Raw genomic sequence first — 24,548 nt, 5'->3', positions numbered from 1 at the left:
AAACATACCTAACCAGCGTATGCTCGTTTTTTCAACAGGGTGTCTGAAGTTTGTGGTTACAAAAGCCCAAAAGAAGTAGAGCTTTCCAAAAGTGTTCCTGTGAGTCAGTGATGCTTCCAAGGATGCTAGAAACACCACCAGACCTTGCATGGCCTCTCTTTGCACACAATTCTTTTGCAAAACTGTGAAGATAGTTCTTCTTGTATAGTTTAGAGGTAAGATTTATAAAATGTACTGGATGTACAACAAGCAAAAAGACGAAATGAGAGCCGCATCAAGCTATGATAGAACAAATAACATTCCATGTCACATCGTCCATGATCATTTCTTCACAACTCACGGCCGCATTCATGTACAGTGGGGACATTCCCAACACGAGCAGAGAGATGAGAGCAACGCGAGGTGGCGGGCATTGAGGAAGCATTTGAGTATATACATTTTGTAATTGGAAAGGGTGATTAGCATGGCCGTATTAGCATAAGGCGGTGAAAACTTTGGTTTCCACCACACAATGTACGCAAAAAGATGTTTTCCGCACTGATCTAGAGGATCAAAGCCAGAGGGCCTCCTTTTCAATGTGCTGCAACTAATGTGTGAGGGCCAAGGGGGTTGTGAGGGACCCCAAAACAGGGTTGCGGAGGAGGGTCTGTGCCAGTTCTAACATCAATAATCACACATCTATGTATCAGAGAGGAGCTCCATTTTTATTTCATTTTTGGCCTGGCAAGTGTGGGAAAAGTTTCCTTCATACATGTGTTGGCATCAGACTGGTAAACCTCCTATACATCTCTAGGCCTCTAGCTTTAGAAACAAAACACTGGGACTGCCTGAACAATACATCTGTTTTTATACATTGTGGGGCATTGGAGAAATAGGTTAACATGACAGAATGCACTCAAGTCCTTTCACTTCAAAGTCTGTCTGGTATGCTTGCTTTTCATTCCTGTCAGTTTAAGCTTATAGGCAAGTATTCATGTATTATGTAAAATAAGTTACATATCATCACTGTCGTGCGGAAACCTTGTATGATTTTTTTATCTTTACTATTGGATTCATGTTTATTTGCGTGCTTTTAATTTGCATTTAACCAATTAAAAGTAAATAGTAAACAAAATCAGCATTTCCAGAGCAGTAATAGTCTCACAGTGTGTCACACAACATTCAACCTTCCAGCTTTGTTGCTGACTGATAATTTGATCCGATCATGCAATGGCATCTGCAGCTGTGAACCTTGGAAACAATCCACAGTTAAACAGGAAACTGGTAACACAAACCTTATTACATTTGCATTTCAAAGCCAAATTCAACCAAACTGTTGTCTGATTGCCCTACATCAAGTTCAAACAGGTTATTAACCCTTCCAAAATCATTTATAATAGGCAGCAGAAATCCTCTTTCCCGTTACAACAGGTTTCCAGTTTACCTAGTCCAGGATAGAATATAAACATACTTTATGCTGTAAGGTATGGTCTAAAATAAGTTGAATTATGATCTCTGTTATAACCACGAACGATAAGACAAAAATTCTCATGGATATACCAATAAAAATCCAAAACAGTGTAATAAACTAAAATTCCTATTTTCAATCTTGCTATATGAAAAAATCAAAATGTCCTTTTTTATAAACTAGAACATTATTACATAACATACAACATAACGATAATTGATTTCAACATGTTATTTTGTCTGGTGATGAATAACGGAATGAATTAACTTCAGGAAAGCAAATATTTATTTATTGTGTAATGTTTACTGTTGTCTAGAGATGGCCCGTTTGGAGTACTGCTGTTGTTCAGCAAGCCAAAGCCTTCCCAATCTTTCCTCAGATGACCCAGAATTTGAATTCAAAATAAGAAAGAAAATAGTTCAGCCCCTAGGAACACATTATCTTGAAAATACATTGGGTAAAGCAGATACCAACATCTAATTTAATACTCAAACTCAATACCCATGTCCATCTTGAAATTCGCTTCAAAAGAAAAAGTTATTTCATTTTAGTGTAAATCTAGTGTAAATACAAGCTGTTATTGCAGTGCAGAGTGCCAAACTCACATCTAGCCAAAGCGGTTAGTCTGCAAACTTCAAGTAACACCATAACTTTGGATGGCATGCCTACATTTATAACAGAATGACAGTTTCAGGCCTACCATTTTAACCTTTGCAACACAAGAGCATGCTCATTCCCATGGACTTCATTGTGCAGGGGTCGGGCGACTTGAATGGGACTTCATGAAGACGAGTTTGCATCAACAGTTAATTATGCAAATGAGCATAACCCCTTCATGCACTGATAGGTTCTGGGTATCCCCCTTCACCATTCATTTCCATCCTATAAAAACAGTGTACACTTCAGGGATATTTAACATACATCCCCTATACAAATATTGCTTATTTCCAACTCCAAATGCCAAATCGACTCTTGGGGGGAAATATCCCTAATGGTAGCCATTGTGGCATCTAAGCACCAAACAGTCTTTTTCCATCAAAGAACCTTCGGAAAGACTCTTGCTGGGTGCAGTTGAATGCCCTCCTCTTTGAGAACTGATGGTCTGAACCCATCTGAGGGACCAAAATAGTCAATTAGACAGAAATGCATGACAATTTTGTCATTGTTTCACTGATGGTCCTGACAGATCTATGCCTCTATCGGACGTCAGATGTCTGTCGTTTTTTCGAAGGCCGGAGAGTCATGAGAATTCAAAGTGACACAGTTCTGACATTATTCTTTAAAACACCTTTCTAGCTTTCTTTCATCACCTGTCAAATTTTGTCTGAGAAGATGTTACTAGAACTCAATGACTGTCACTAACTTAGGTTAGGTTAAACTTTAGGCTAAGGTTGCCAAAGTGGATATCTAATCCTGCAAAGCTGAATAAAATCATAATTGGGATTTTTACAATTTATGGAGAGTGAAATTCAAATACCTTTCCAGCACTTTTGAGGTAAAAAAAAATATCACTGATAATGGCTTTCCTTCCTAAAAATGGGCCTATATATAGAAATATCGTCGCAGTCCTTCTGAAAACTCGTGTCCAAATTTGCTGTTTTTCAGGAGATGAAAAAAACACTGAGCTTTTTCAACGGCATACTTCAGAAAAAGGGGTTTTTATGACCCATGTACAAATATTATGTAGACACGGTCACTCATTTACTCATTGAGACCACAAACACAACAACTGAATCATTAAATGTTAAATAAATGTTTCCCTTTAACACTAGATTTAAAGCATTTCCAGGAATGCATTTAAAATTCAAGAACATATCTGACCACGAAAGCATAACAGTTGAAAACAATCGTTTTGCAAACTTTCCAAACTCTGCATGAACCTTGCATCATTACCTAAGGGACGAAATACTGCCAAGTCAAATGTCACATCAGAATGTTTTTTTGTGTGTTGACAGCTTCTAAAAGGCAACGAAGTTAGATGCATGCTGTCAAAATGCCATTAAATTTGAAAAACGAATGCTTGAATTCTGGAGTTAGACTGCAATATGGTAGCCAATGCAGACTTTAACAAAGGACAGAGTGTTTGGCTCCCCTGTTTTTGGTTTGTTTGTTTGTTTCTTGTTGTTTTAGGGTTTTTTTCTGTGATTGTTACTTCATGTAGACACCATAGGCCTATTTAAAGAAATTGTGAGAAAGTTGTACTACCTTCAGGTCTTAGGGCACATCTAACATGCCTCATTCATATACAATTAAAAAAATGGTAACACTTTAGTATAGGGACTAATTCTCAATATTAACGAGTTGCTTATTAGATGCCTATTTGTAGCATATTGGCTGTTTATTAGTACTTATAAAGCACATATTCAACATGACCATATTCTACTTCCCTAATCCTACCTACAGTAATACCTAAACCTGCCAACTGCCTTACTAATTAATAAGCAACAAATTAGTAGTTTACTGAGGCAAAAGTCATAGTTAATGGTTTATTAATACCGAGAATTGGACCTTAAAATAAAGTGTGACCAAAAAAGCATTTAATAGTTGCCAAACAAATAAGTGTGATTCATGTAATGTAGGCATTTAATCCTGTGACATCACAATCATGACAATTTTGTATCAAGATGTTTTTGCTGTTATTTTCATGATCTGCATTAAATCGTGTAATGTCCACCAATAATAAGATTTTCACATCAAAAAAATTAAATAAGCTATTTTCTATCCTGATTTGACTCATTTTAAGAGCGTCACATTCAAAACTTCAAAGATAATGCCTGTCTATATCTAGGGCAACTGTATAATTTGTGTGTAACCTCGCCAAAATGCACCAGGAAAAGACGCAACGATGTAAAAGCAGTGGTCTTTCAATCCACTATGATGTCATACTGAGACCAAATCTGACATGAACTGTTTAGACAAATAATATCAATGCAATCTGTTTTTGGACTAACAGGAAAGTTTTGAGTTCTGAAACTTACAGATTGTTGTTATGGTATACAATGACTTGAAAAGATTAGGAAAATATGATTTAACAATTTATGGCCCCATTAAATTGCGATTTTGGACTAGGAGGAAGTTTTGAGTAAAAAAACGCATATGCTTAAGGTAGGCATAATGTACTCAAAATCTACACCTATTCAATGTTACCATAGAAACGTACATGGTTTGGGACAAAATTACTAGTCTATCTCTTACATTCTCGCAGGGCACCCTAAAACATCCTGTATTTCTTCTGACCCGCTCAACGTCTGCTGAGAATTCCTAGGCCCACAGAGAGACCTATCACAAGTCGTGTGTTGTTTGCACACCAAATTTGTTTTTGGAGCCCTTTTGTTTGTTATTTTATTTTTCTTTGGACCCCTCAATGCTTATGCAATAGTAAACTCAAACCAGATTCAGGGACCCCACTGCCAAGCCCACCCATCTCTAGCATGAATTCATGCCTTTGGCTTAACACACGCATTCAGATGTTGAAGTTTGTGTGAAGCAGAGCAGAAACAGCTGTTCTCAGTGCATGTGTTACGGTACAAACAGTAGATATCTGCGGATGACACCTTCATCTGTATGTATGAACCATCAGCAATGTGTCAGGAAGGTCTGGTTCAATAACTCTCTAGTTAACTGTGAAAAAGAAAACATTAGACCTACCCACGTACTTTAGCAGATCATTTGTATTGTCAAGCATTGTAGTCTTATCATATTACAGAAATATTAACACATACACACTGAATATCAGAACTCTGAGGATTGCACAGTTTACTTTTTTTTGTTTTGGTGTGCTTACGTGTAATTACGTGGAATAAAAATACACACTTGGGTTTAAATGCCAAAAGGAAATAAAAATACACACTTGGGTTTAAATGCCAAAAGGAAATAAAAATACACACTTGGGTTTAAATGCCAAAAGGAAATCAATTAGAAACAGCAAACGTGTGAAGATTTTGACTGTCCTGTTTCTGGAACGCGTGACATGGATGGTACTGTAGGGTCCATGAGAAACGAAGTCGGGTATGTCGTTTCTTGACTTTGTGTTCAAAAGGGAGAGATTAATAAACAGATTCATGTTATTATTGTTCTTGTCAGTGCAGAATGACATATCTTCTGAAATAATGTAAGCCAGACTCATACACTCTAAAATAAAGGTGCTTCGCAATACCAAAGAAGAACCTTTTTTTCTAAATGGTTCCATAAAGAACCTTTAACATCCAAAGAACCTTTCTACTTCACAAAAGGTTCTTTGTGGGGATAAAAGGTTCATCAGATTATAAAAAGGTTAGAAAGAGATCGTTCTTTAAAGAACCTTTGACTGAATGTTTTTTTGTGGAACGAAAAATGGTTCTTCTATGGCATCGCTCTGAAGAACCTTCTAAGCACCTTTATGTTTAAGAGTGTATGGTACAGAGTGTGATATCAGGGTTTTATCTCAACGGATTAGTTTTCTTAACACTTTTTGAGGCAGAGAAAAATAAATCTGGATTAAAGAAACAACTGGATTCACTGAAAAGACATATTGAAAGATTTTATATTTCTGCGTGTGGTGCAAAAAACATGTTTGAAAAACAATCGTGCTGTAATCGTAAGTTCTGCTTCTTTAAAGGACATCTTTTGTGTTCCACATCTGCATTGCAGTGCCTGCAATTTCACTTGGGAAAACAGATTTTATGGAGGGCTTAACAAATGTATGAAAAGTTAAGAAAGTCCGAGTGCTTTCAAGTGAGGTTCAAATGAAAGAGAACTAGAATGTTCTACTTTTTATAGAGAATACTTTAAATTCTCCCTCAACACATTTGTAATCTTTTCGCATTCAGTTCTTCAGTTTTAGGGGCGAAACTGTTCGACAAAAGTGTCTGGGAAAAATATTCCAAAATCTCATAAAAAGCCAATTTAACCTAATCTTTGATCTGTCACATACATAAGAAATATTTTGACAAATTCTCAGTGTTGTATAAAGTACTTGAAAGCAATACTTGAGTAAAAGTACAAGTATCTTACCAGAAAATGACTTTGGTAGAAGTTAAAGTCACCCTTTAAAATATTACTTGAGTAAAAGTCTTAAAGTACCTGACATTTAATGTACTTAAGTATCAAAAGTAATTGTCTGATATAAAATGTACTTAAGTATTAAAAGTAAAAGTAAAGGTATTTACAAAAAAGTGAACGGTTAGAATTTTGAGGTAATTAAATTAAAGCAAATCTCAAGTTCAACAAAATGCATGGTGCTTTTGAAGATGCGAGTAATCCTCTGTAACCTGCCATTAATTAGCCTAATGTGGTCTAAAAAAAAAATCCTTCCACCGGTGTAACGCTAATTTACCTAGGAAATATTCGGCCGCCACGTAGGCAATACCAGAAACCATTATTAACCATTTCAGTATTATGTGTTGAATTAATTCGGAGAGAAAATCATTGGTGTTGTTAAATATCTGCACATTGGCTAATCAGAAAAGTTAACTAGCACACGTTAGCCTAGCCATCACGTTAGCCAGACAGGCTTGATAACTAATGATAACTAATTCATGTTAAATAACGTTGACATTATGGCTTCATTGAATGAAAATTAATTTAACCTACCTCGATGTGCTTCTTCAGGTTGGACGGGGAGTTTTTTAATGCCAATATTTCAGTGACTCTCGGTAGGCATACCGGGTTTCCATCCAAAGTTGCGAATTTAGCTTATACGCAAAATTGGAATATCGCATAAAACATTTGCGAATAAGCACCGTTTCCACCAACTAGTCAACCGTCACTTCCTAATAAACTGGCACTAAATATCATAGAAGCCACTGAATATAATAGTTTTCATATATAATAATACTTGCGCAAGCAGACGATTAGGAAACTCAATAAATCCGGTGCTTTTGTGGATGCCTGCTGTTCGGGAAACACAGTCGTGACAGTTCTAAGAGGCAATTACAGAAATACTTGACGACTTTGCTCAGGCGTTTAAGAATGACCATCACAACATTTCTGATGCTGTGTCACAAGATCATTACTCTGGTTAGTCACGTTACACCGGCCGTCACATAGTGCAGTTACGTGACTTTTTGGAGGAATTTATTCAGCAAATGCGTTTCCATCTCCCATTATTCGCATTAACCCTTGTTCGCAAAAATGAAAAACCACCTCAAGTAAGCGTAACATTTTTTTTGCGAATTAAGGGTTTTTAATTCGAAATTTGGTGTTTCCATCACTCGTTTCTGATGCGAAACTTCAAAATGCGAATAAAACCAGAGTGATGGAAACCCGTTTAGGCACTTAATCCGGTAGGAAGAATTTTTCACTCCAATGTACGAAAATATTTCTTGCAAATACGGCCACGGGTGTGTAACGTTATCTTCGTCACCACCACGGAGTTCACCAAGTTCGCCAAGTCGAGATGCTCGTCATCTGCTACCGGAGTGGTAACGTTAGCAGCAGAGCCTGCAGCAGGTGCTTCCATGATGGCATCAATAATGTGACATGCCCGGACAAGCAGGACTTCTACTTCTTCATGCTTGGCGGTTGACATGACAACAAACAGGCATTACGTCACCAACTCAAATTTCTTCTGAAAATTCTTTAATTTGTAGTAACGAGTAACGAAGATGGTTAGGAGATATGTATCGGAGTAAAAGTACACATTTTATTTAGGAAATGTAGTGGAGTAAAAGTGAAAGTTGTCAGAAATATAAATAACGAAGTAAAGTACAGATATGTGAAAATTCTACTTAAGTACAGTAACGAAGTATTAGCATGTTTGTGCCAGTAAAACGAGATTAGAAAAATTAAAAAGTCATTGTGTTTTGTTCTATTGTATTGCTGCTATTAACATTTTGAAAGGGAAATAGCTTTTATGTCAAGTTCAGCAGTGTGTAATGCAACAGTATAAACAATTATCAATGCATTAAACAAAGGAATTATGTTGAACTGAATTTTTACTAATTAATTTTTAATATCCTAGTCATATAAACAATAAAATCACTCTCAGCAACATTAACTACCTACTTTTTTGCTGCTGGATGCCATAATATTGTTACATGAATACCAACGGAAAACAAACATGGATTAACATTAGACAAACCCTTTACATCTGATTCGAAATCCAAAACATAATCCCTGCAGTTTTAGTTATAAAGCTAGAAAACTATAAAACTCGTGCCAAACTCAAATACAACAATACACAGTAACTGCTGCCTTCGTTGTGGACAGTCTAGTGTTATAAAGATGAATCTTGCTTTAGTATTTAATGCAATTGTCCTTATTTATATAGAGGGTTTTCACGACGCGTCATCAATCCGAAAATCGGCCATACTGGCGGTACTGAACCGAACGGAGCTCGCAAATTTCGATTATTATTGCTGCTGAAAATGGTCAATTATTGTCGTGTTTGGGCTGTACTAATCGGTCGGACCGGGAAAAACATCTGGAGTACTACCTATAAATAGGTACCACCTATTAACTTTAGTTTGTCAAAATATCGCGCCCTTTCCTGCTTACCAAGTCCTTCTCTATATGATTTAGCAGCTTCCACACGTTTTTTCTGTGGTTTAGACATAATAAATTAGTAGAACGACGTCTTATGTAGTACATTAACCGTGCAATCCATGCTGTTGTTTAGATCCGGGTATATCCAATATGGCCGCGCATCCGGGAATCTGACCAAACCGTGACGTAGGTGCAAACCCTCTATTAACAACATAACAGCAGATGCTTGGAAGGTGATACAACTGTCCACATTCATCAGAAATGTGATGCTCGAGTTAGCAGGATATGCCATTGTACAAATAAACATTTTCTCCACTCTTGCATCCTTTCATCTTATGAGAGGGAAGCTAGAGCCAAACCCTCAAAGAACTGATTTAATGTTGAAAAAATGTTGAGAAGAACCAATTTTCAATCAATTTTCAATCAATTATCTTTGCTATATGGGAAGACACCAGGAAAGGTAGATAAATTAACGCAGGAAATAACAGCTGAAGACAAGAAACAAGTGACATGGAACACTTCACAATAAAAGTCCACAGGAAAAAAGATGACACTGACTCTTAATGGCCAAAATAGGCATTACATCAAGAAACAACAAACGCAATAGTACCATTCTAGGATGCTGAGCATGAAATCGGAGTTGACATAATGAATTTTTTATAGATATACAAATTAAATGTGTCTCTTCTGAAAAAAACCCAGAACAAAAAAATGTGATAATATAAAACTTATTTTAAACTTACAGACAAATCTACTTCAGATAAAATAAGTATGTCTGCTGCCACCCGCAAGAAGTTATGTTGTAGAACTTCCTATGTTGATAGGAAATAAATCAACTGCAACGTTCTGATTAATAATAAAAGAAAATAGCCTGCAGCCGTTAAAGGCTATTACATAATCTTCTGTGTTAACTAGAAAGACCATCTCTTTGACACTTACTCTGATAGATAACTATGCAAATAAATAAACAGCAAAACAGAATGATTGAAAATCATATGGTTTGTATATGAAACCAGAGTTCACATGGTTTTGATTTTCATTTTGGGGCCAAACTTAGTAAATGGCACCACCAAGTGGTTCTCAAATAGAAGTGTTTGTGGTTCGGTTTCAGACTGAATTAATTCCAGCTATACCAGTCGACCACTCATTTTGTATGTTGACAAACCCAGTCAAATGTCTGTTGAAGTTGAACAAAAGCAAACTTCAGGAATGACAAAGTCACCCAACAGCAATATAAAAAGACTGAGAGAATGCAAACACACATGAAAAGTTGGAAAAACAGTCTTATTCCATCATATATTCAGTTTTCAGCAGATCCTAAAATACATGTAAAGCATTAGCATTGTATCCTTTAAACATGAATATGTATTTCCTGAAGTAACTTCAAACTATTTTGACATTTCTATCGCTCTTCTGATATTTTTCCTTGGTTCCAATGAGTCTCAAAAACTGTTTGACTCACTACATTATATGAATAAATTGCCAGCAAATATTTACATTGAAACCTAAACACATGTTGATACAGGGTGGTCTAAATGTACAAGCTAAGCGTTGTTTAATGAGACAAGGCGTATTTAATCACAATCACTTGGAAACTGCCCTGGAAAACGAAATATTTCACACATTGAACAGATCTACAATAATGAAAACATCTGCCAAACCTGTCAATATATGCCACCGTATAAGTATAGTTTGATACAATGTTTATGACAGCATTTCAACATGTTAAAGACCTCATCTGTATATAATGTATCTGCCCAAACATGAAAAACATGTGCATGTTATTCACCTTTCAGTATTACGGTTTACTTTGAATTGAGTTTCATGCCTGTCAAATAATCAAACTACAAGCACAAAGGCCACCTGAAATAGCCAGTTTAAGCATCCAATTGATATTCTGTACAAGCAAAACTATGCTTCTAAAAACAAATACTTGGATTAGCAGAACATGAACACCAGCAAAGAAAACGCAAGAGTTTTAGTAGTTTGTTCAGGAATACGTCTGTGTAAAAAATTCACATAATCTGACATTAGAATATGCACATGCAGTAACACGACTCAAATACACATTGAATTACACAGAGAGAGGAAGGGGTGTTTGTAGTGAGACTTGACAACTGTTAGGCACGTGCCGCCAAGGACTAAAATAGAGGCATGCGATTTTCCTCTCCATTGGCATCTTAATGAGGTGCAATAAAAACCTTCAACCTTTAACTCTTAACTTAAAAAGTCCTACAAAAGGTTCTTCACAGTAATGCCACAGAAGAACCATTTTAGTTCCCCAAAGAACTATTCACTTAAAGGTAACGGGATACCAGACTCTAAGACACAAAGCAAGAATAACCAAAAAAAAACATATTTATTGAGATGCAGGTATGGCAGGTTCATCCGAAATAGAGTCTTGGAATAAATTGTGACAGTCCTAATGATATCTTGTTACCAGATTATGGAGCACACTCAATGACCGGGGACATGGAGATGACAGTTCCAGGAGCAGGTTTTAAGTGAGGAGCTCAGGTGAAGGTGTATGACTTGGAGCTCAAATTTGAAAAGGATCAGGATAATAACACTCAAAAGCACCAAAAAGAAGTATTCTCATGGTATTGAGTCCTAATCCATCCAAAGACAAGACCAAGAAGGAAACTGAGGTCGGTGCTTTTATGTGGCGCTGCATGGTGATGAGAGAGATTGTGAACAGGTGTGGAGATGGCTGATGGGTGAAGAGGATTGTGGGTATAGAGGGTATGCACGTGTCGTCACTTTCCCACGTGAACACCCTGGAACGCGCCCGCTTGAGTGGTAAAACTCTCGGCAAAACGAATGGTTACAATATCAGGGGGGGTATTCCAGAGCGCAGGGTTAATTTTACCGTCAGCTAAACCCTGAACTCTGGGTTGATTAACCCAAATCTTGCTTACTCGGGGTATGTCGGTTCCAGAACCTGTTTGAAGGGTAAGTTTAATCAACCTCCCGAAAGATACCCGGAGTTAACGTGTGCTCACAGAAACAACATGAAGACATTGTCAATGGATCACAGATTTCACAAGTCACCATGGAAACGGCCTGGAAACTTAAAAGTTTTTGACTGTAAAACAACGTTTTACGAGTTTTTTTTCACAGAAGACTTAAATCTGCATCAGTGTATAAAGTGCGGGATTAAAAATCATAAAATTAAATCATTTAAGTTATGTATTTATAAAACTATGAACGCTATATATTAATTATTTTATTAAATATATAAATATTTTAAATATATGCACTATTTTTATACTATAATATTTAAAATACATACTCATCATGGCTATCTTTGTTACATAAACTGTAGATTTGCTGAGATGTTTGTAACTGTTATTTTAACGTGTCATGGTATTTCACCAAAATTGTGTTGTGTATATGTATTTGATCACATTGCTTATTTTGAAGGCAGTATTAAACCTCTTTTTTATTCCTTCTCTGTATGTTCCTTAAAAAAATCTACCTTTATTTGGTTTTCTGAAAAATGATTTTGCATTGTGTCAGCTTTATTTGCAACAGTTGCTGATATAGTCATATTAATGGAAACTACTACATTGGTCATAATTGTGGAAAATTTGTGTAATGTTTTTCAGTACACTACACTATGAATGATAATTAATTTGCAGCAGAGGATGAAGGTCTGCTTTGACAGAGGTAGAGGTTTAAAATGTTAGGCCCAGTCACATGTCCAGTATATCATGTAGCCTATATCCCTTTCAAATACACATACATTTTGTTTGTTTGTTTTCAATACTAAACTGTAGGAGGAGGCTGAGGATCAGAGAGACATTTTTAAGGAATACAGTCAGTATGAAAAACCTTAAGTCTAAGTTTTTTTATGTATTTTTTATGTAAATGCATTTAAAATTATAATAAGAATTTTAAATATCTGAACAATATGCCATGGTGATCCCATTGGGGGTCACCTAATAAAGCCTTGGAAACCTGCCAGCCTGGGAATCGAACTTGCAACCCTTGAGTTTTAAATCTGTCTCTCTAACCATTAGGCCACAAATATCTTTGACCCAATGCATCAAATATTGAGATAAGATGAGTAAGAATGAGTAACAATTGGACAAGAGTAATGATATGCTATTGCTCCTTAAAATACTTCACTATTAACATCCTTTAACAATCCTTTAATTGTAAGGTATATTTATCCAGTGATATTTGGAGATGTTTTAATAAACCTAATTCAAAGTATATACAGTATTTAATATAAATAGGCCTACATAAAGTTTAACAATAACAGCTTACATTATGTAAGCTGCATTATGTAAGCCAGCTACATCTGAAAATCCCGTGCCATCCTCCTGCGAGAGCCTGCGGACTGACTGACCATCCCAGCTCCATCAAAAGCAATTCCATCACCAGCCAAGAGAAAAGCGACCATCTGAACAGCCCAGCTCAGACAATTCCATTCCCAACCAAGAGCAAAGACGGACTACTTGTCACATTAATGCTAAATTTACAATACTTCGTATTTAATGCTCTTACATCACATGACAGCAGTTTGAAGTTATAGCTGCACTCAGTGACTTTGATTGGAGGTTGCTGGGTGGGTGTTTGTGGGGAGTGGGGGGGCTTGTTGGTTGTGGTTTGGGTTGTTTCATTTGTTGGGACTGTGTGGGTCTGGTCTGGTCTGGTTTGGTCTTGTTTTGTGGTCGATGTCGGACAACAGAGGAATAAAGTTAATTATGCCATTACTACTTTTCCCTGGTTGTTCCTCTGTTGTCGATCGCTGAATGGGACCGGGTTGGACCTGCAAGGTTTCGGCGGGTGGGGCTTCCTGGGTCGCGGCTGGTGGGCTCTCCCTGTTCTTCGTGGACGTTTGCTCGGTGGCATTTGGTCGGGGTCACTGAGTGCAGCTATGACACGTCAGAGGAGATCTGGCCCTCCCGGCTGAGCCTGGTTTCTCCCGAAGTTTTTTTTTCTCCATTTATTCATCATTGGAGTTTGGGTTCCTCGCCACAGCAGTGCAATGTTGGCTTGCTCACCGGCAGACTGCATTTATTTATTCATTTATTTATTAGATATTATTTATTAGAATGATCTTGCTTGGTCTATAAACACCATGCACTGTGCTGTGTTTTACCTTTCTGTGTTTTTCTTATTTGCTCCTGTAAAGCTGCTTTGGAACAATGCACATTGTGAAAAGCGCTATATAAATAAAATTGAATTGAATTATTTTATTGAAAGATTATTTCATTTTAAAAGGTTAAATAAAGGCGCAGTTCTTGAAAATCAGCGGCCACTAGCGTTGTATTATAGTTTTGCAACGAATCTCCTTTTCGAAGTACGACGGTGGCCGCAACAGTAAAAAAAAGATGTTGTCTACTGAGACAGCGGATAGCAGTGATACAAGCAACGATGTTTCTTTACAAAGGTAAGGCAATACATTAAAGTAATTAATCATTTAACATGTATTCTATTGCGAAAGTTACTGTTACAATTCTATAATTAGATATATTTCTTGCGTGCTATCTAGTACACGCTGAGAGTAGTGAAGTAACTAAAGTTTGCTTATCATAAATAGCAACGCTGTTCAAATCGTTTGATCTGACAGCGACATAGGCAGTTAGGTGTAAGTTAGTAGACGTTTGTCTCCCCCTTTGTAAAGTCAGGAACAACCGGAGTACGTACCGCAGGGACGGAAAAACATTATTATTTGGAGGTTATATGGCCATTTGTATAAAATGCTAACATTACCGTTTCAACAAAACAGTTGTTTGGTAAACATTGAAAAAGTGGAAACATTGAAAATGTTGAATTATCTTACCAGTCTAGCAGAAAACAGGCAACTTCGGCGTCGCCTTGAAAACATTTGTCTTTCAACAGTGCCTTCCATCTGGTAATAGATACACCGATGTTTATCCAGGATTTCCGCCGCCATTTGTCTCTAATTCGTCTGGCAGCATCACGTTTGCGCTTCTTTGACGACGGAGATTCACGCTCCGTCGGCTCTTGTGCACAATACGCATGGTCCTACATTTTATCAAAACTTCTAAGACAGAACAATCAATTGCTTCAGCTAGACGACGACTACTCCTCCTTCTCTCCGTACTACGACTTACTACTTTGTGCGTCTTCAACTCAGTGATGACGCAAGCTGCGTCTAAAAACACACACGAAGACCAACATATACGAAACGCGCTCTGTAGAGCTGTTTGTCCGTTAGAGCTTACTGTACAAAACATGGCTGCGCAACATAACAAATTCCATGTAGATAGGCCCGCTCCCTATGTAGATACAACTGGTTTATTCTAAGGTAATAAAAACATAACTTTTCATTATGTAAGGTTTTTATACACATCTAAAGACACAGTTTTGTATGTTATATTGAATTTCTGTTAATAGATCATACAAAACATCCCGCACTGTACCTTTAAAATGAACTAACCCTGGAACCAGTGGCGGCCGGTCAATAAAGTTAGCCAGAGAAGAAAGCTACTTTAATATGCCAACAATAAGTTTAATATATATCGCAAATAAATAACGTAATAAAATAATTTAGTGTACGATTCCACCGTTAGTCATATTATCATTTATTAAAAAATCCAAAAATCTAAATTGTATTTTGTTCTTACGTGTGTGCGGGGCGCCGGACAAACGAGTGAGTATGTAGGCACGAACATATTTGAAAAGCATGTGATTTGAGGCTGAGCTCTAATTGGCTTGTTTGAAATCGTCCTTGGGGCGCAGCACTCTGCGCCCCAAACCCTCCCACTTTTGTTGTAAGCGAATCAATATTGTTGTTTTTTTTTGGCCTCATGTGATTGGACCGTTCTTAACGCCTCTCATTACCGCTCAGCAGATTGTCATTTGACTGACAGGTACTGATTAACGTGGAAGCAAGCGAAATTATCTCGAGATGAAAGAAAATTCGGTTTTATCTTTACAAGAATACCCGTTCCAAAGGCGTTCGATGGAGAAAAAAAACGGATCAAGGAGCTTGGACTATGGGATTCCTTTTGTGCCAAAAAATGAACGCAAACTTTTTAAAAAACGAACAAAAATATACAATGAGAAAGAAAAAAAACACTTTGATAATGAAAACAATAAACTCAGTTGCAAGAATGTGACGTGATTTCTTCAAGTTTCGTTTTTGCAAATAATAGTTTTGAATTCGCTGCTAGATTTTTCATTTGCGCTTTCCGAGTTTTCGTTTCTCAATTTTTCGTTCGCCTTTCTGGCACAACTTTCACGTGTGGGCGGGACTTATGGCCACTTTACTCTCTTATTAGAGCAATCTGTTTTCTCTTATTAAATACTGTGATTGCACATTTAAATGATTTCAGTAGCCTATTATTATATACTTTGCAAACTGCATGAGACTTTTTAGTAAAAAACAACAACCTGTAAACCTTATTGCATACCTGAGTGACCCAAAATTGTTAATGAATTATAAATACATAACTTTACAGAAATGCTGTCAGGAAATAATTAAATAACTGTTTCTCATAACTTGTCCCTAACTACAATATAAGTTATTTCTTATTATATATGTGATCAAAACTAGCATAAATAAACGTTATGGGGTATTCATTTGGCTATTAACATGCAACATTAATTTAACTCTGCTCAGATGAACGAAATGACTCAAAAAAAGATTCGTTCATTTTGCTGAACGAGATTCAAACATCCGAATCGCAAAAATGACTCGAACTTCCCATCACTATCAAACATACACACACGTACAGGAATATCTGGACCACGGCCAATCAGAGGGGGGTCCGCCCTTCACTATCTCTGATTGGTTTTGACCACGATATGGGCCTAATGTGTCTGTTGTTGAACCACAGGGAGACTTTCGCAGAGACTTTTTTTTCCCTCGAACGGCTGGTCGGACCGGTGCGACCTCAGATTTTTTTTTAGTATCACCATTGAGAAATTAGGTCACATGTGCGACCAAACTGGTCGCACTCTAGAGCCCTGCTAGAATAATAGACTGTGTAAAATTTTGTGGCAAATTTGAGCTGGCTTTGCGTGGCCACAATGAGAGCGAGAGCTCAGATAACCCCGGGATATTCCGTGGCTTGGTCGACTTTGTTGCTTCTCTTGATGGAGTTTTGAAAGAGCACCTCGAGAATGCTTCTGTGTTTAAGGGAACTTCGAAAACCGTGCAGAACGAGCTGTTGGACTGTATGTTGTCTGTTATGAGGGAACACATAATCCAAGAAGCACAAAACAGCGATTTTCTTTCAATCCAGGCCGACGAGACCACTGATATTGCCAAACAGTGCCAACTTGTGCTTGTGCTGCGCTACATTGATGGCAAAAGCAACGTACAGGAGAGGTTTTTTGCTTTTATTCATCTGCATTAAACTACAGCTGATTCCATCGCTACAGCACTAAAGAGCATCTTACTGTCATCCTTCCAGAGGATCAGAAGAGTAAACTCATCTCCCAAGCGTATGATGGAGCCAGCGTGATGAGAGGTGCCACTGCAGGTGTTCAAAGAAGATTCACGATGTGTACCCAAATGCCCATTACATCCACTGCTATGCGCATCAGCTCAATCTAATAATGCAAAAGGCCACTTCTCACATACCCAAAGTTAGAATTTTTTTTTCTAACCTTGGAGGATTTGCCAGCTTTTTTTCAAGATCAACCAAGCGCACAGATGTTCTTGATAAAGTAGTTGCCCATAGACTACCAACATCAAGCAGTGTTAGATGGAACTTCCACAGCCGTGCCATCAATACAGTGTTTGAGCACAGAGAGGGCCTCATTCGCTCTTTTGAAACTATTCGAGACTCAGGTGACTTTGACCCTGTTACCACCAGAGAGGCAGGAGGCTTTGCCATGCTGCTGGAGGATCAGGATTTTAATTTTTTCCTGCAACTTTTCCATAACATCATGCCACACGTGGACATCCTCTATGCCAAACTCCAGAAGAAGGACATAGATTCAGTCCACATTAAGGGGAGCATCCAGCAGTTCCAGCAGGACATACAGAAGATCAGGTAGCAGCTGTATTCCTTCTTTTGAATTTGTTATCATTATTATTGTTATTAGTCATACATTTTCTTAATCCTTTGCAGAAATTCTCTCCATTCTCTGGTTAACCAAAGCAGTGAAGGAGCTTCTCAACCAAAGAGGCGGCGGTTGCTTAGTCCAGACGTCCATGAACGGATTGCAACAGAGGTAAGTTTATTGTAGTCCTTGTTACTCTGCAGTTTTTCATAGAAAAGCTATCAAAGGAAGCTATCAAAAAGAAAGTAAATATTAACAAGTTAAACGGCATGGTTTCATTTACCCTCTTTGGGTACTAAATGTGTTCTCATGTCTTTGAGTTTATAATTTTTTTGCTTAAATATTGTAGCAAAGAGTAGATCCTTTGATATTGGGCTTTATTAAACTTTATGAAACTATACTACATTTATTTGCAATGCATATTTTACTACAAGTCAATCTATTTAACCATTTTCATAGTCTTTAAATTGTGATCTAAATAGATTTGTTATTCTTAGGTTTCCTCTAGTGGTGTGCCCTCTTTATCTGATTGATATGAAAATGGCTGATAATAAAAAAAAATGCTATTAGCGCCTTAAGCATCAGAAGTTCATGAAACTTGGCATGTTTGTCTAGTCCATATGTATGAAGTTTGGATAAATCAGGGATTCAAACACTGAAACTGGTCTCCGTCTCTCTATGACTTACAACTGATCATTTTAAATGTTGCAGTTGAAATTGACATTTTGTCATCACCACATCATTTTTGTTTTTGTCCTTCACTCTGTAGGTCTGTGACACCATACGCCAACACACCATGGAACGGTTCTGCTTCACAAGCCACCTCGTTAGTGCCACCCTGCTGCAAGCAGACAGGTTTGAACAGTACACTGTGGCGTTTCCTGAAGATGCACTGAGTAGGACTTTGAAGGCCTATCCAGTGCTCAATGGGAGTAAGCTAAACACAGAGCTTAGTCTCATCTACTACAAGGAAGAGTTCAGAACCTGTTGTGGTGCTGTGGACCTACTGCAGCTGTTTAAGGAGAACAATCTTGAAGAAGTCTTTTCAGAGACTGTCACTCTCCTAAAGATCCTCATCACCACACCCATGACCACAGCAGAGGCTGAGAGGTGTTTCTCAACTTTGAAAAGAGTTAAGACTTTTCTGAGAAATAGCATGACCCAGGAGAGGCTAAATGCATTGGCCATGCTGTCAATGGAGAAGAGAATGGTGACTGAGATAATTGACTTTAACCAGAAGGTCATTGACAAATTTCCAAGTCAGAAAGAAAGGAGAGCAAAATTTATTTTCAAATAGTGTTAATGGCCAATGATTAGGTAACTATAGTGTGTTGTGTTTTTTTTTTTTTGAATGATTACCTTGATTACTTCATTACTGATAATAAACCCACATTCAATTCAAATTCACTGATTCATAGTACATTTATTTGCATGTATTAACATTGACTGTAATAATGATACGTCACCTGATTAATGGCTATTTATAGTCCTGCATTACTGACAGTTGGATTTTCAGTTTGTTTGCGCCCCCCCAAATATTTTTAGCACCAGCCTCCACTGCCTGGAACATAACCTGTTCGCAGCAGGTTATCTTAAGAGAGTGAGTTGCTATGGTTACTTACATGCCCTGAAAGTTATCTCTGTTTTTGGAACCGAAAGTTGGGGTTATCAGATAACTAACCCTTAAACTTACCCGGGTATGTCACATAACCAGCTTTCATGAATACACCCCATGAAACGCAATTCTGCGCAACATTTGAGTGTCCAAAAACAACTGATTCTGTAAGGATCACCGTTGAGTCCAGCTGCTTGAAATTGCAGCGAATAATTGTGCGTTTTAGTCCCGGTTTCTTTGTTTCTCCTATTGAAAGCAGCCATTTTGCTGAGTGTTTTACCACTCAAGGGAGCGTGTCACCCGGGATATTTCATATTTTCTTACTTGATAACACAAGATGCTAATCACATTCATTTCTCACAATCACACATAAAGCCCTATGAAATCAATGGCCAACTTACATATTTTGGTTAGAACTAAGCCTACATTCTTCCATAACAATCTAAAACAAAACCCTGAAGCACTTTAAATTAACAATTTAAAATCATAAATTAACAAACATTAAGAATTTAATTGTTGATACTCTGAGCACCATTTTGTAAACTCACAGAACATGCAGCTCGGTCATAAAAGGCATAGAAAGTGTAACAACACAATGCAGAAACTCTGTGTGTTCATGGAATAACTGTTTGTATTTTGTGAATCTGTTTAACTAAAACGAAAGACTTTCAGAATACATCTTGAGCTGATTTGTCTTTAATCTGTTATTTTATTCTCAAAACATTCTTGGAAATAAACAACTTTGTAAATCCTGTTATGCCATTTGGCTATTGACCAGAATCTAAACATCACAAATAACCCTAAGCTCACTAAAACTGTACAGTACACATCAAAAGTTTCAGAATCAAAGAGAAAGACAATACGCAACAAGATCAAACTCAATCTAATCAAGCTCATGTTTTTGTTTGGGCCTTGGGGTGAATTAAAGCACAAGACAAAAGCAGCTTGGATTATTATCAACACAATCTAAAACCTTGCTGAAGATGTTTATTTTCGTGTTTGTTTGCATTTGATCTCTAATAGGACTTCAAAAACAGCCTTATTTAGTCTCAAAAACAAGCAAACTGCATTTCTCATGTGGGTCTGTTTGTGTGAAGAAAAACATCACGGTGCACAACAGTCACCATGCACTGTTGTCCTGTGAAATTACAGATATTTGGCATAACAGATTATGTAGTAAACACCCAGGCAGAGTAGCATGCATGTATCTCCTAATAATCCTGTTTCTACATCCTTTAATGCTTTTTTTATCCTTTAATGTTGTTTACAACAGGAAGCTAAATAAACTTAATCCAACGGAGGTATAGTGAAACAAGCAAACACACTGTGCATGCAAAGACTAAACTGATGCTGAAAACTACAACTCAGCAAAAGAAAGTTTTGAGTAATAGCTACAGTGCACAGAAGTTATCCTGGGGGTTCCCTGTCAACAACACATGTGCTGTCCCAAGGTATGAAGTAAAACTGTTTAATAAGTCAAAATGCATTCAGTTGCATTCATTGTTTTGTTTAGCTTCTGGTATTTTATTATATTATTTCAAAATGATGCCAAGTAGAAATATCCAAATAACTTAACCTGTGATTTCCATTATGTAAACTTAAACCTTTGATAAAAAAAAAACTCATCAACAGAGCGTCAAATGCAAAGCATGAAATCAGACAACAGGCTTATATGAAGATATGGTTTGCTTGGCTTACCGTGTAAAAGCCAATCCTACAAAGCGCTATTGAGAGCTGAATGTGTTCTGACATCGTCCCCAGCAACAGCGTTACCCCAGACAACAAACAAGCCGAGCCAGAGGAACTGAATGAGTCTTGAAGACGGAAGATTTCAAAGATGCAATGTGTTTTGAACAGCGGAAAGATAAGAACAAATGAATGGTCCTCAACTAAGAGCATAGACCAAAAAGGAAAATGTTTTCTTCGTTTCCATTCATAAATAAAGAAGCGCTAGAGTGGGTGAACGAGAGAGAGAGAGAGAGAGAGAGAGAGAGAGAAGGTGGGGGGGGTGATTAGTTGAAGTGCTGCCTCAAGAGATTATCAACTCAGTGTTTCTGTAGGCCTACTGCAAATAAAACTGATAATTGGATTAGTCACGTTTACACATACAATGAATTAAACAGAAAATAACTACTGCAATATGTTACAGGCACATAGTGTCACATTTTCATAAAAATACTCACAATTAAAAGAATTTAGTCTCCAATATTTCATATGAGATAAAAAATCAAAATAAGAGTTTTAGATTATTTATAGTTTTGTTACTTTTTTCCTTAAATCTCTTGCTCCAGTAGGTTATCTGTTTACTTAACATGTATAGTTTGTGTATTTGGCACATTTAATTTAAATAAATCTACAGAGGGAAAATATGTGGCTGTATTCTGTCAAAGTATTCATTTATTTAGAACACTAAACAAATGCATAACCAAATACAGTAAGACACGATAAAGATCATACGCCTATGTGTAATTCAAAGCATGAGACAGCTGAATTATAATAATACGAATTATGATACAGAGATTACGATAACATACTTAATAATAGTGAAAAATATTCTTCAATTGTAACCAATATCCCGTACTTATATACTTATCCACCAGGTGGCAGCAAAATCCCCCATGCCGTCTACTTTATGTTGTCATACTTATTCAGGTAGGACTACACACTTTGATGTAAGAATTATAAATTATATAAGGATAAATAATGTTTCTAATTACTTAAAAAACGTTTCATCCTTCCCAATCATATTATCAACATGATGTATTTTAAGACAATTGCTCATTAAATCCAATGCAATGAAACATGGGCCTATTTGGTGGATTACTGCAGAAATTTTGAAATTGTGCTATCACCAATAAAAACACACAATGACATATGGAGAAAAGAGCACCCATAGAGCTTTAAAAACGTCTTACATTAACACTGAACAGAAAATGGCCCAGTCTGTTTGAGTAGGCTAATCATAAAGTACTTTAATGTAAGATGAGGTGATATGATAGGGGTCACACAACGATCTTAAGTGCCAATTACTTTAATGTATTAATTTAAAATACAACAGTTTTTAATTTGTTTCTTTGACTTTATTCCTGGAAAGGGCATGCGTGACCATTTATGTTGAGACTTCCGAATTAAAAACAGTGGGTAAATGCTACTATTTACTTTGTGAATAAGGAAGTATATTACTGGTTAATGTGTATTGTGTTTTGCTTCATTTAAGTGAGTGACAGACTTTACAAAAGTACTATGCCGGCGTTTGTGTTGATGGGGTGGATGGTTTTAAAAACGGCATGTTCCTTAATCTCCTAATAAATGTGTTTCTAAATAGTTATTTTGTTTATATGCTGATAGCAGTCGTTGGACTAAATTGGATGCAGTTTTAGTTACAAATTACTTTGTTATATACAAATGACATGTATTTGCAGTCACACATGATTTAGCTATTCTGTGAGGGAAATTTAATATATTTAAATATGTCTTATTCCTAGCAATTTGTCATAAAAATGTACATGTTGAATACAATGGTCTTTAAAGGTAGTTCACCCAAAAATAAAAATTAATTTATTCATCCTCATGTCAATCAAATCTTGTTTCTTCTGTGGAACACAAAATGAGAAACTGTGAGAAATGTCTCAGTGGTTGTGTCCATACTATGGAAGTCAATGGGGGCCAATATTGTTTAACAACATTCTTCATCTTACAGAAGAAAGAAAGTCATACAGGATTGTATCAGGGTGAGTAATGATTTTTGTTCATTTTAGGATGAACTATTCCTTTACAGGAGCATAATCAAGAGTTGTTTTGCCTACTCTAAAAATAGTCCATCTTTTCACACGTCCCCCACCCAGAAATATAAACTGAGGCCAGTCTTTTATTAGCTCAGGTTGGTGTTACTAACCTCGCGCTTTATCGCCACTCAAAAAGCAACGTGTAACTCAGCCCTCAGTGTCATGGCAGGAGAGGGAATCACTATTTCCCACTGGATTTCATGCCCAGTGCGCTACCAGGAGCATTTCAAAACCAGAAAACTTCAGGAATGCACTGTAGATCATCGACTGTTTGCTCTGCCAGGACCTGAATGCCTGCCGGTTAAAGTGGACACTGTACAAGCCGACAGTGAGGACGAGGACTCAGGACAACCACTGTTTCAAATCCTGCTGGACGTGACTCAGTTTAAACCAGAGGATATCCTCATACAAGTGTTTGAGGGGTGGCTGCTCATCAGAGGTCGGCACGGGGTGAGGATGGATGAGCATGGTTTTGTGTCACGGAGTTTCACCAGACAGTATCAACTGCCTGACCACCAGCTCCAGGCTGGAGACCTCAAAGCCATACTGTGTCATGATGGGATACTAGTGGTGGAGACTAAGGACCGATGGTGGCCAGCGTGTGATTAATGTAGAAAACAATAAAATACCCGATCAAACATGGCCTTTGTACAGTTGATGTGCATATGTTTTAGAAACTTTAACGACATCAGGCTTGATTGATCTTTTGAAGCAAAATGTAATTATTTCAATAAATTGTAAGTTCTTTTTTAACAAAACCAACCTTTATCTCATGTTTATATTTGTAACACAGACATGTAAGACTGAGATTTTTTATTTCTACATACATACATAGTATGAAGCACTCACATTAAGTCATGTTTTATTTGAATTGACGTTAAAGCGATAGTTCGCCCAAAAATAAATATTCTGTCATCATTTACTCACCCTCTTGTCATTTCAAACCTGTATGATTTTCTTTTTTCTGCAGAACACAGAAGAGATATTTTGAAGAATGTTGTTAACTGTCCCCCATTTACTTGCATTGGATTGGTCCCCATACAATAGAAGTGAATGGGGGCCAGTGCTGTTTGGTGACCAACTTTCTTCAAAATATCTTCTTTTGTGTTCTGCGGAACAAAGAAAATCACACAGGTTTAACATGACACGGGGGTGAGTAAATGATGACAGAATGTTCACCTTTGGGGGAACAATCACTTTAAGTACAACAATTACAATCACCTTGCAGGAATGTGCAATACTCAAT

At 37.1% G+C, this 24,548-nt stretch overlaps 2 protein-coding genes across 2 annotated transcripts in view; one reads left to right on the top strand and one right to left on the bottom strand.

Moving 5' to 3' along the window:
* The window catches only part of arl15a (ADP-ribosylation factor-like 15a), a 115,213-nt gene extending 93,811 nt beyond the window's left edge, over positions 1 to 21,402 (bottom strand). Inside the window, exon 1 of the mRNA XM_057356847.1 lies at positions 21,216 to 21,402. Within this exon, the coding sequence (XP_057212830.1) occupies positions 21,216 to 21,269 (54 nt within the window). The 5' untranslated portion in view covers positions 21,270 to 21,402. The remainder of the gene's footprint in view (positions 1 to 21,215) is intronic.
* Positions 21,403 to 23,420: 2,018 nt separating this feature from the next.
* hspb3 (heat shock protein, alpha-crystallin-related, b3) lies at positions 23,421 to 24,055 on the top strand. The gene has a single exon (XM_057356858.1). The coding sequence runs from the start codon at positions 23,465 to 23,467 to the stop codon at positions 23,909 to 23,911; it is 447 nt and encodes a 148-aa protein (XP_057212841.1). The 5' UTR covers positions 23,421 to 23,464; the 3' UTR covers positions 23,912 to 24,055.
* The last annotated feature ends 493 nt before the right edge of the window (positions 24,056 to 24,548 follow it).

This window comes from Triplophysa rosa, linkage group LG2 (genome assembly GCF_024868665.1).
Source record: "Triplophysa rosa linkage group LG2, Trosa_1v2, whole genome shotgun sequence".
In the NCBI taxonomy this organism is placed as follows: domain Eukaryota; kingdom Metazoa; phylum Chordata; class Actinopteri; order Cypriniformes; family Nemacheilidae; genus Triplophysa; species Triplophysa rosa.
This window is presented reverse-complemented; position numbering and strand designations above follow the sequence as displayed.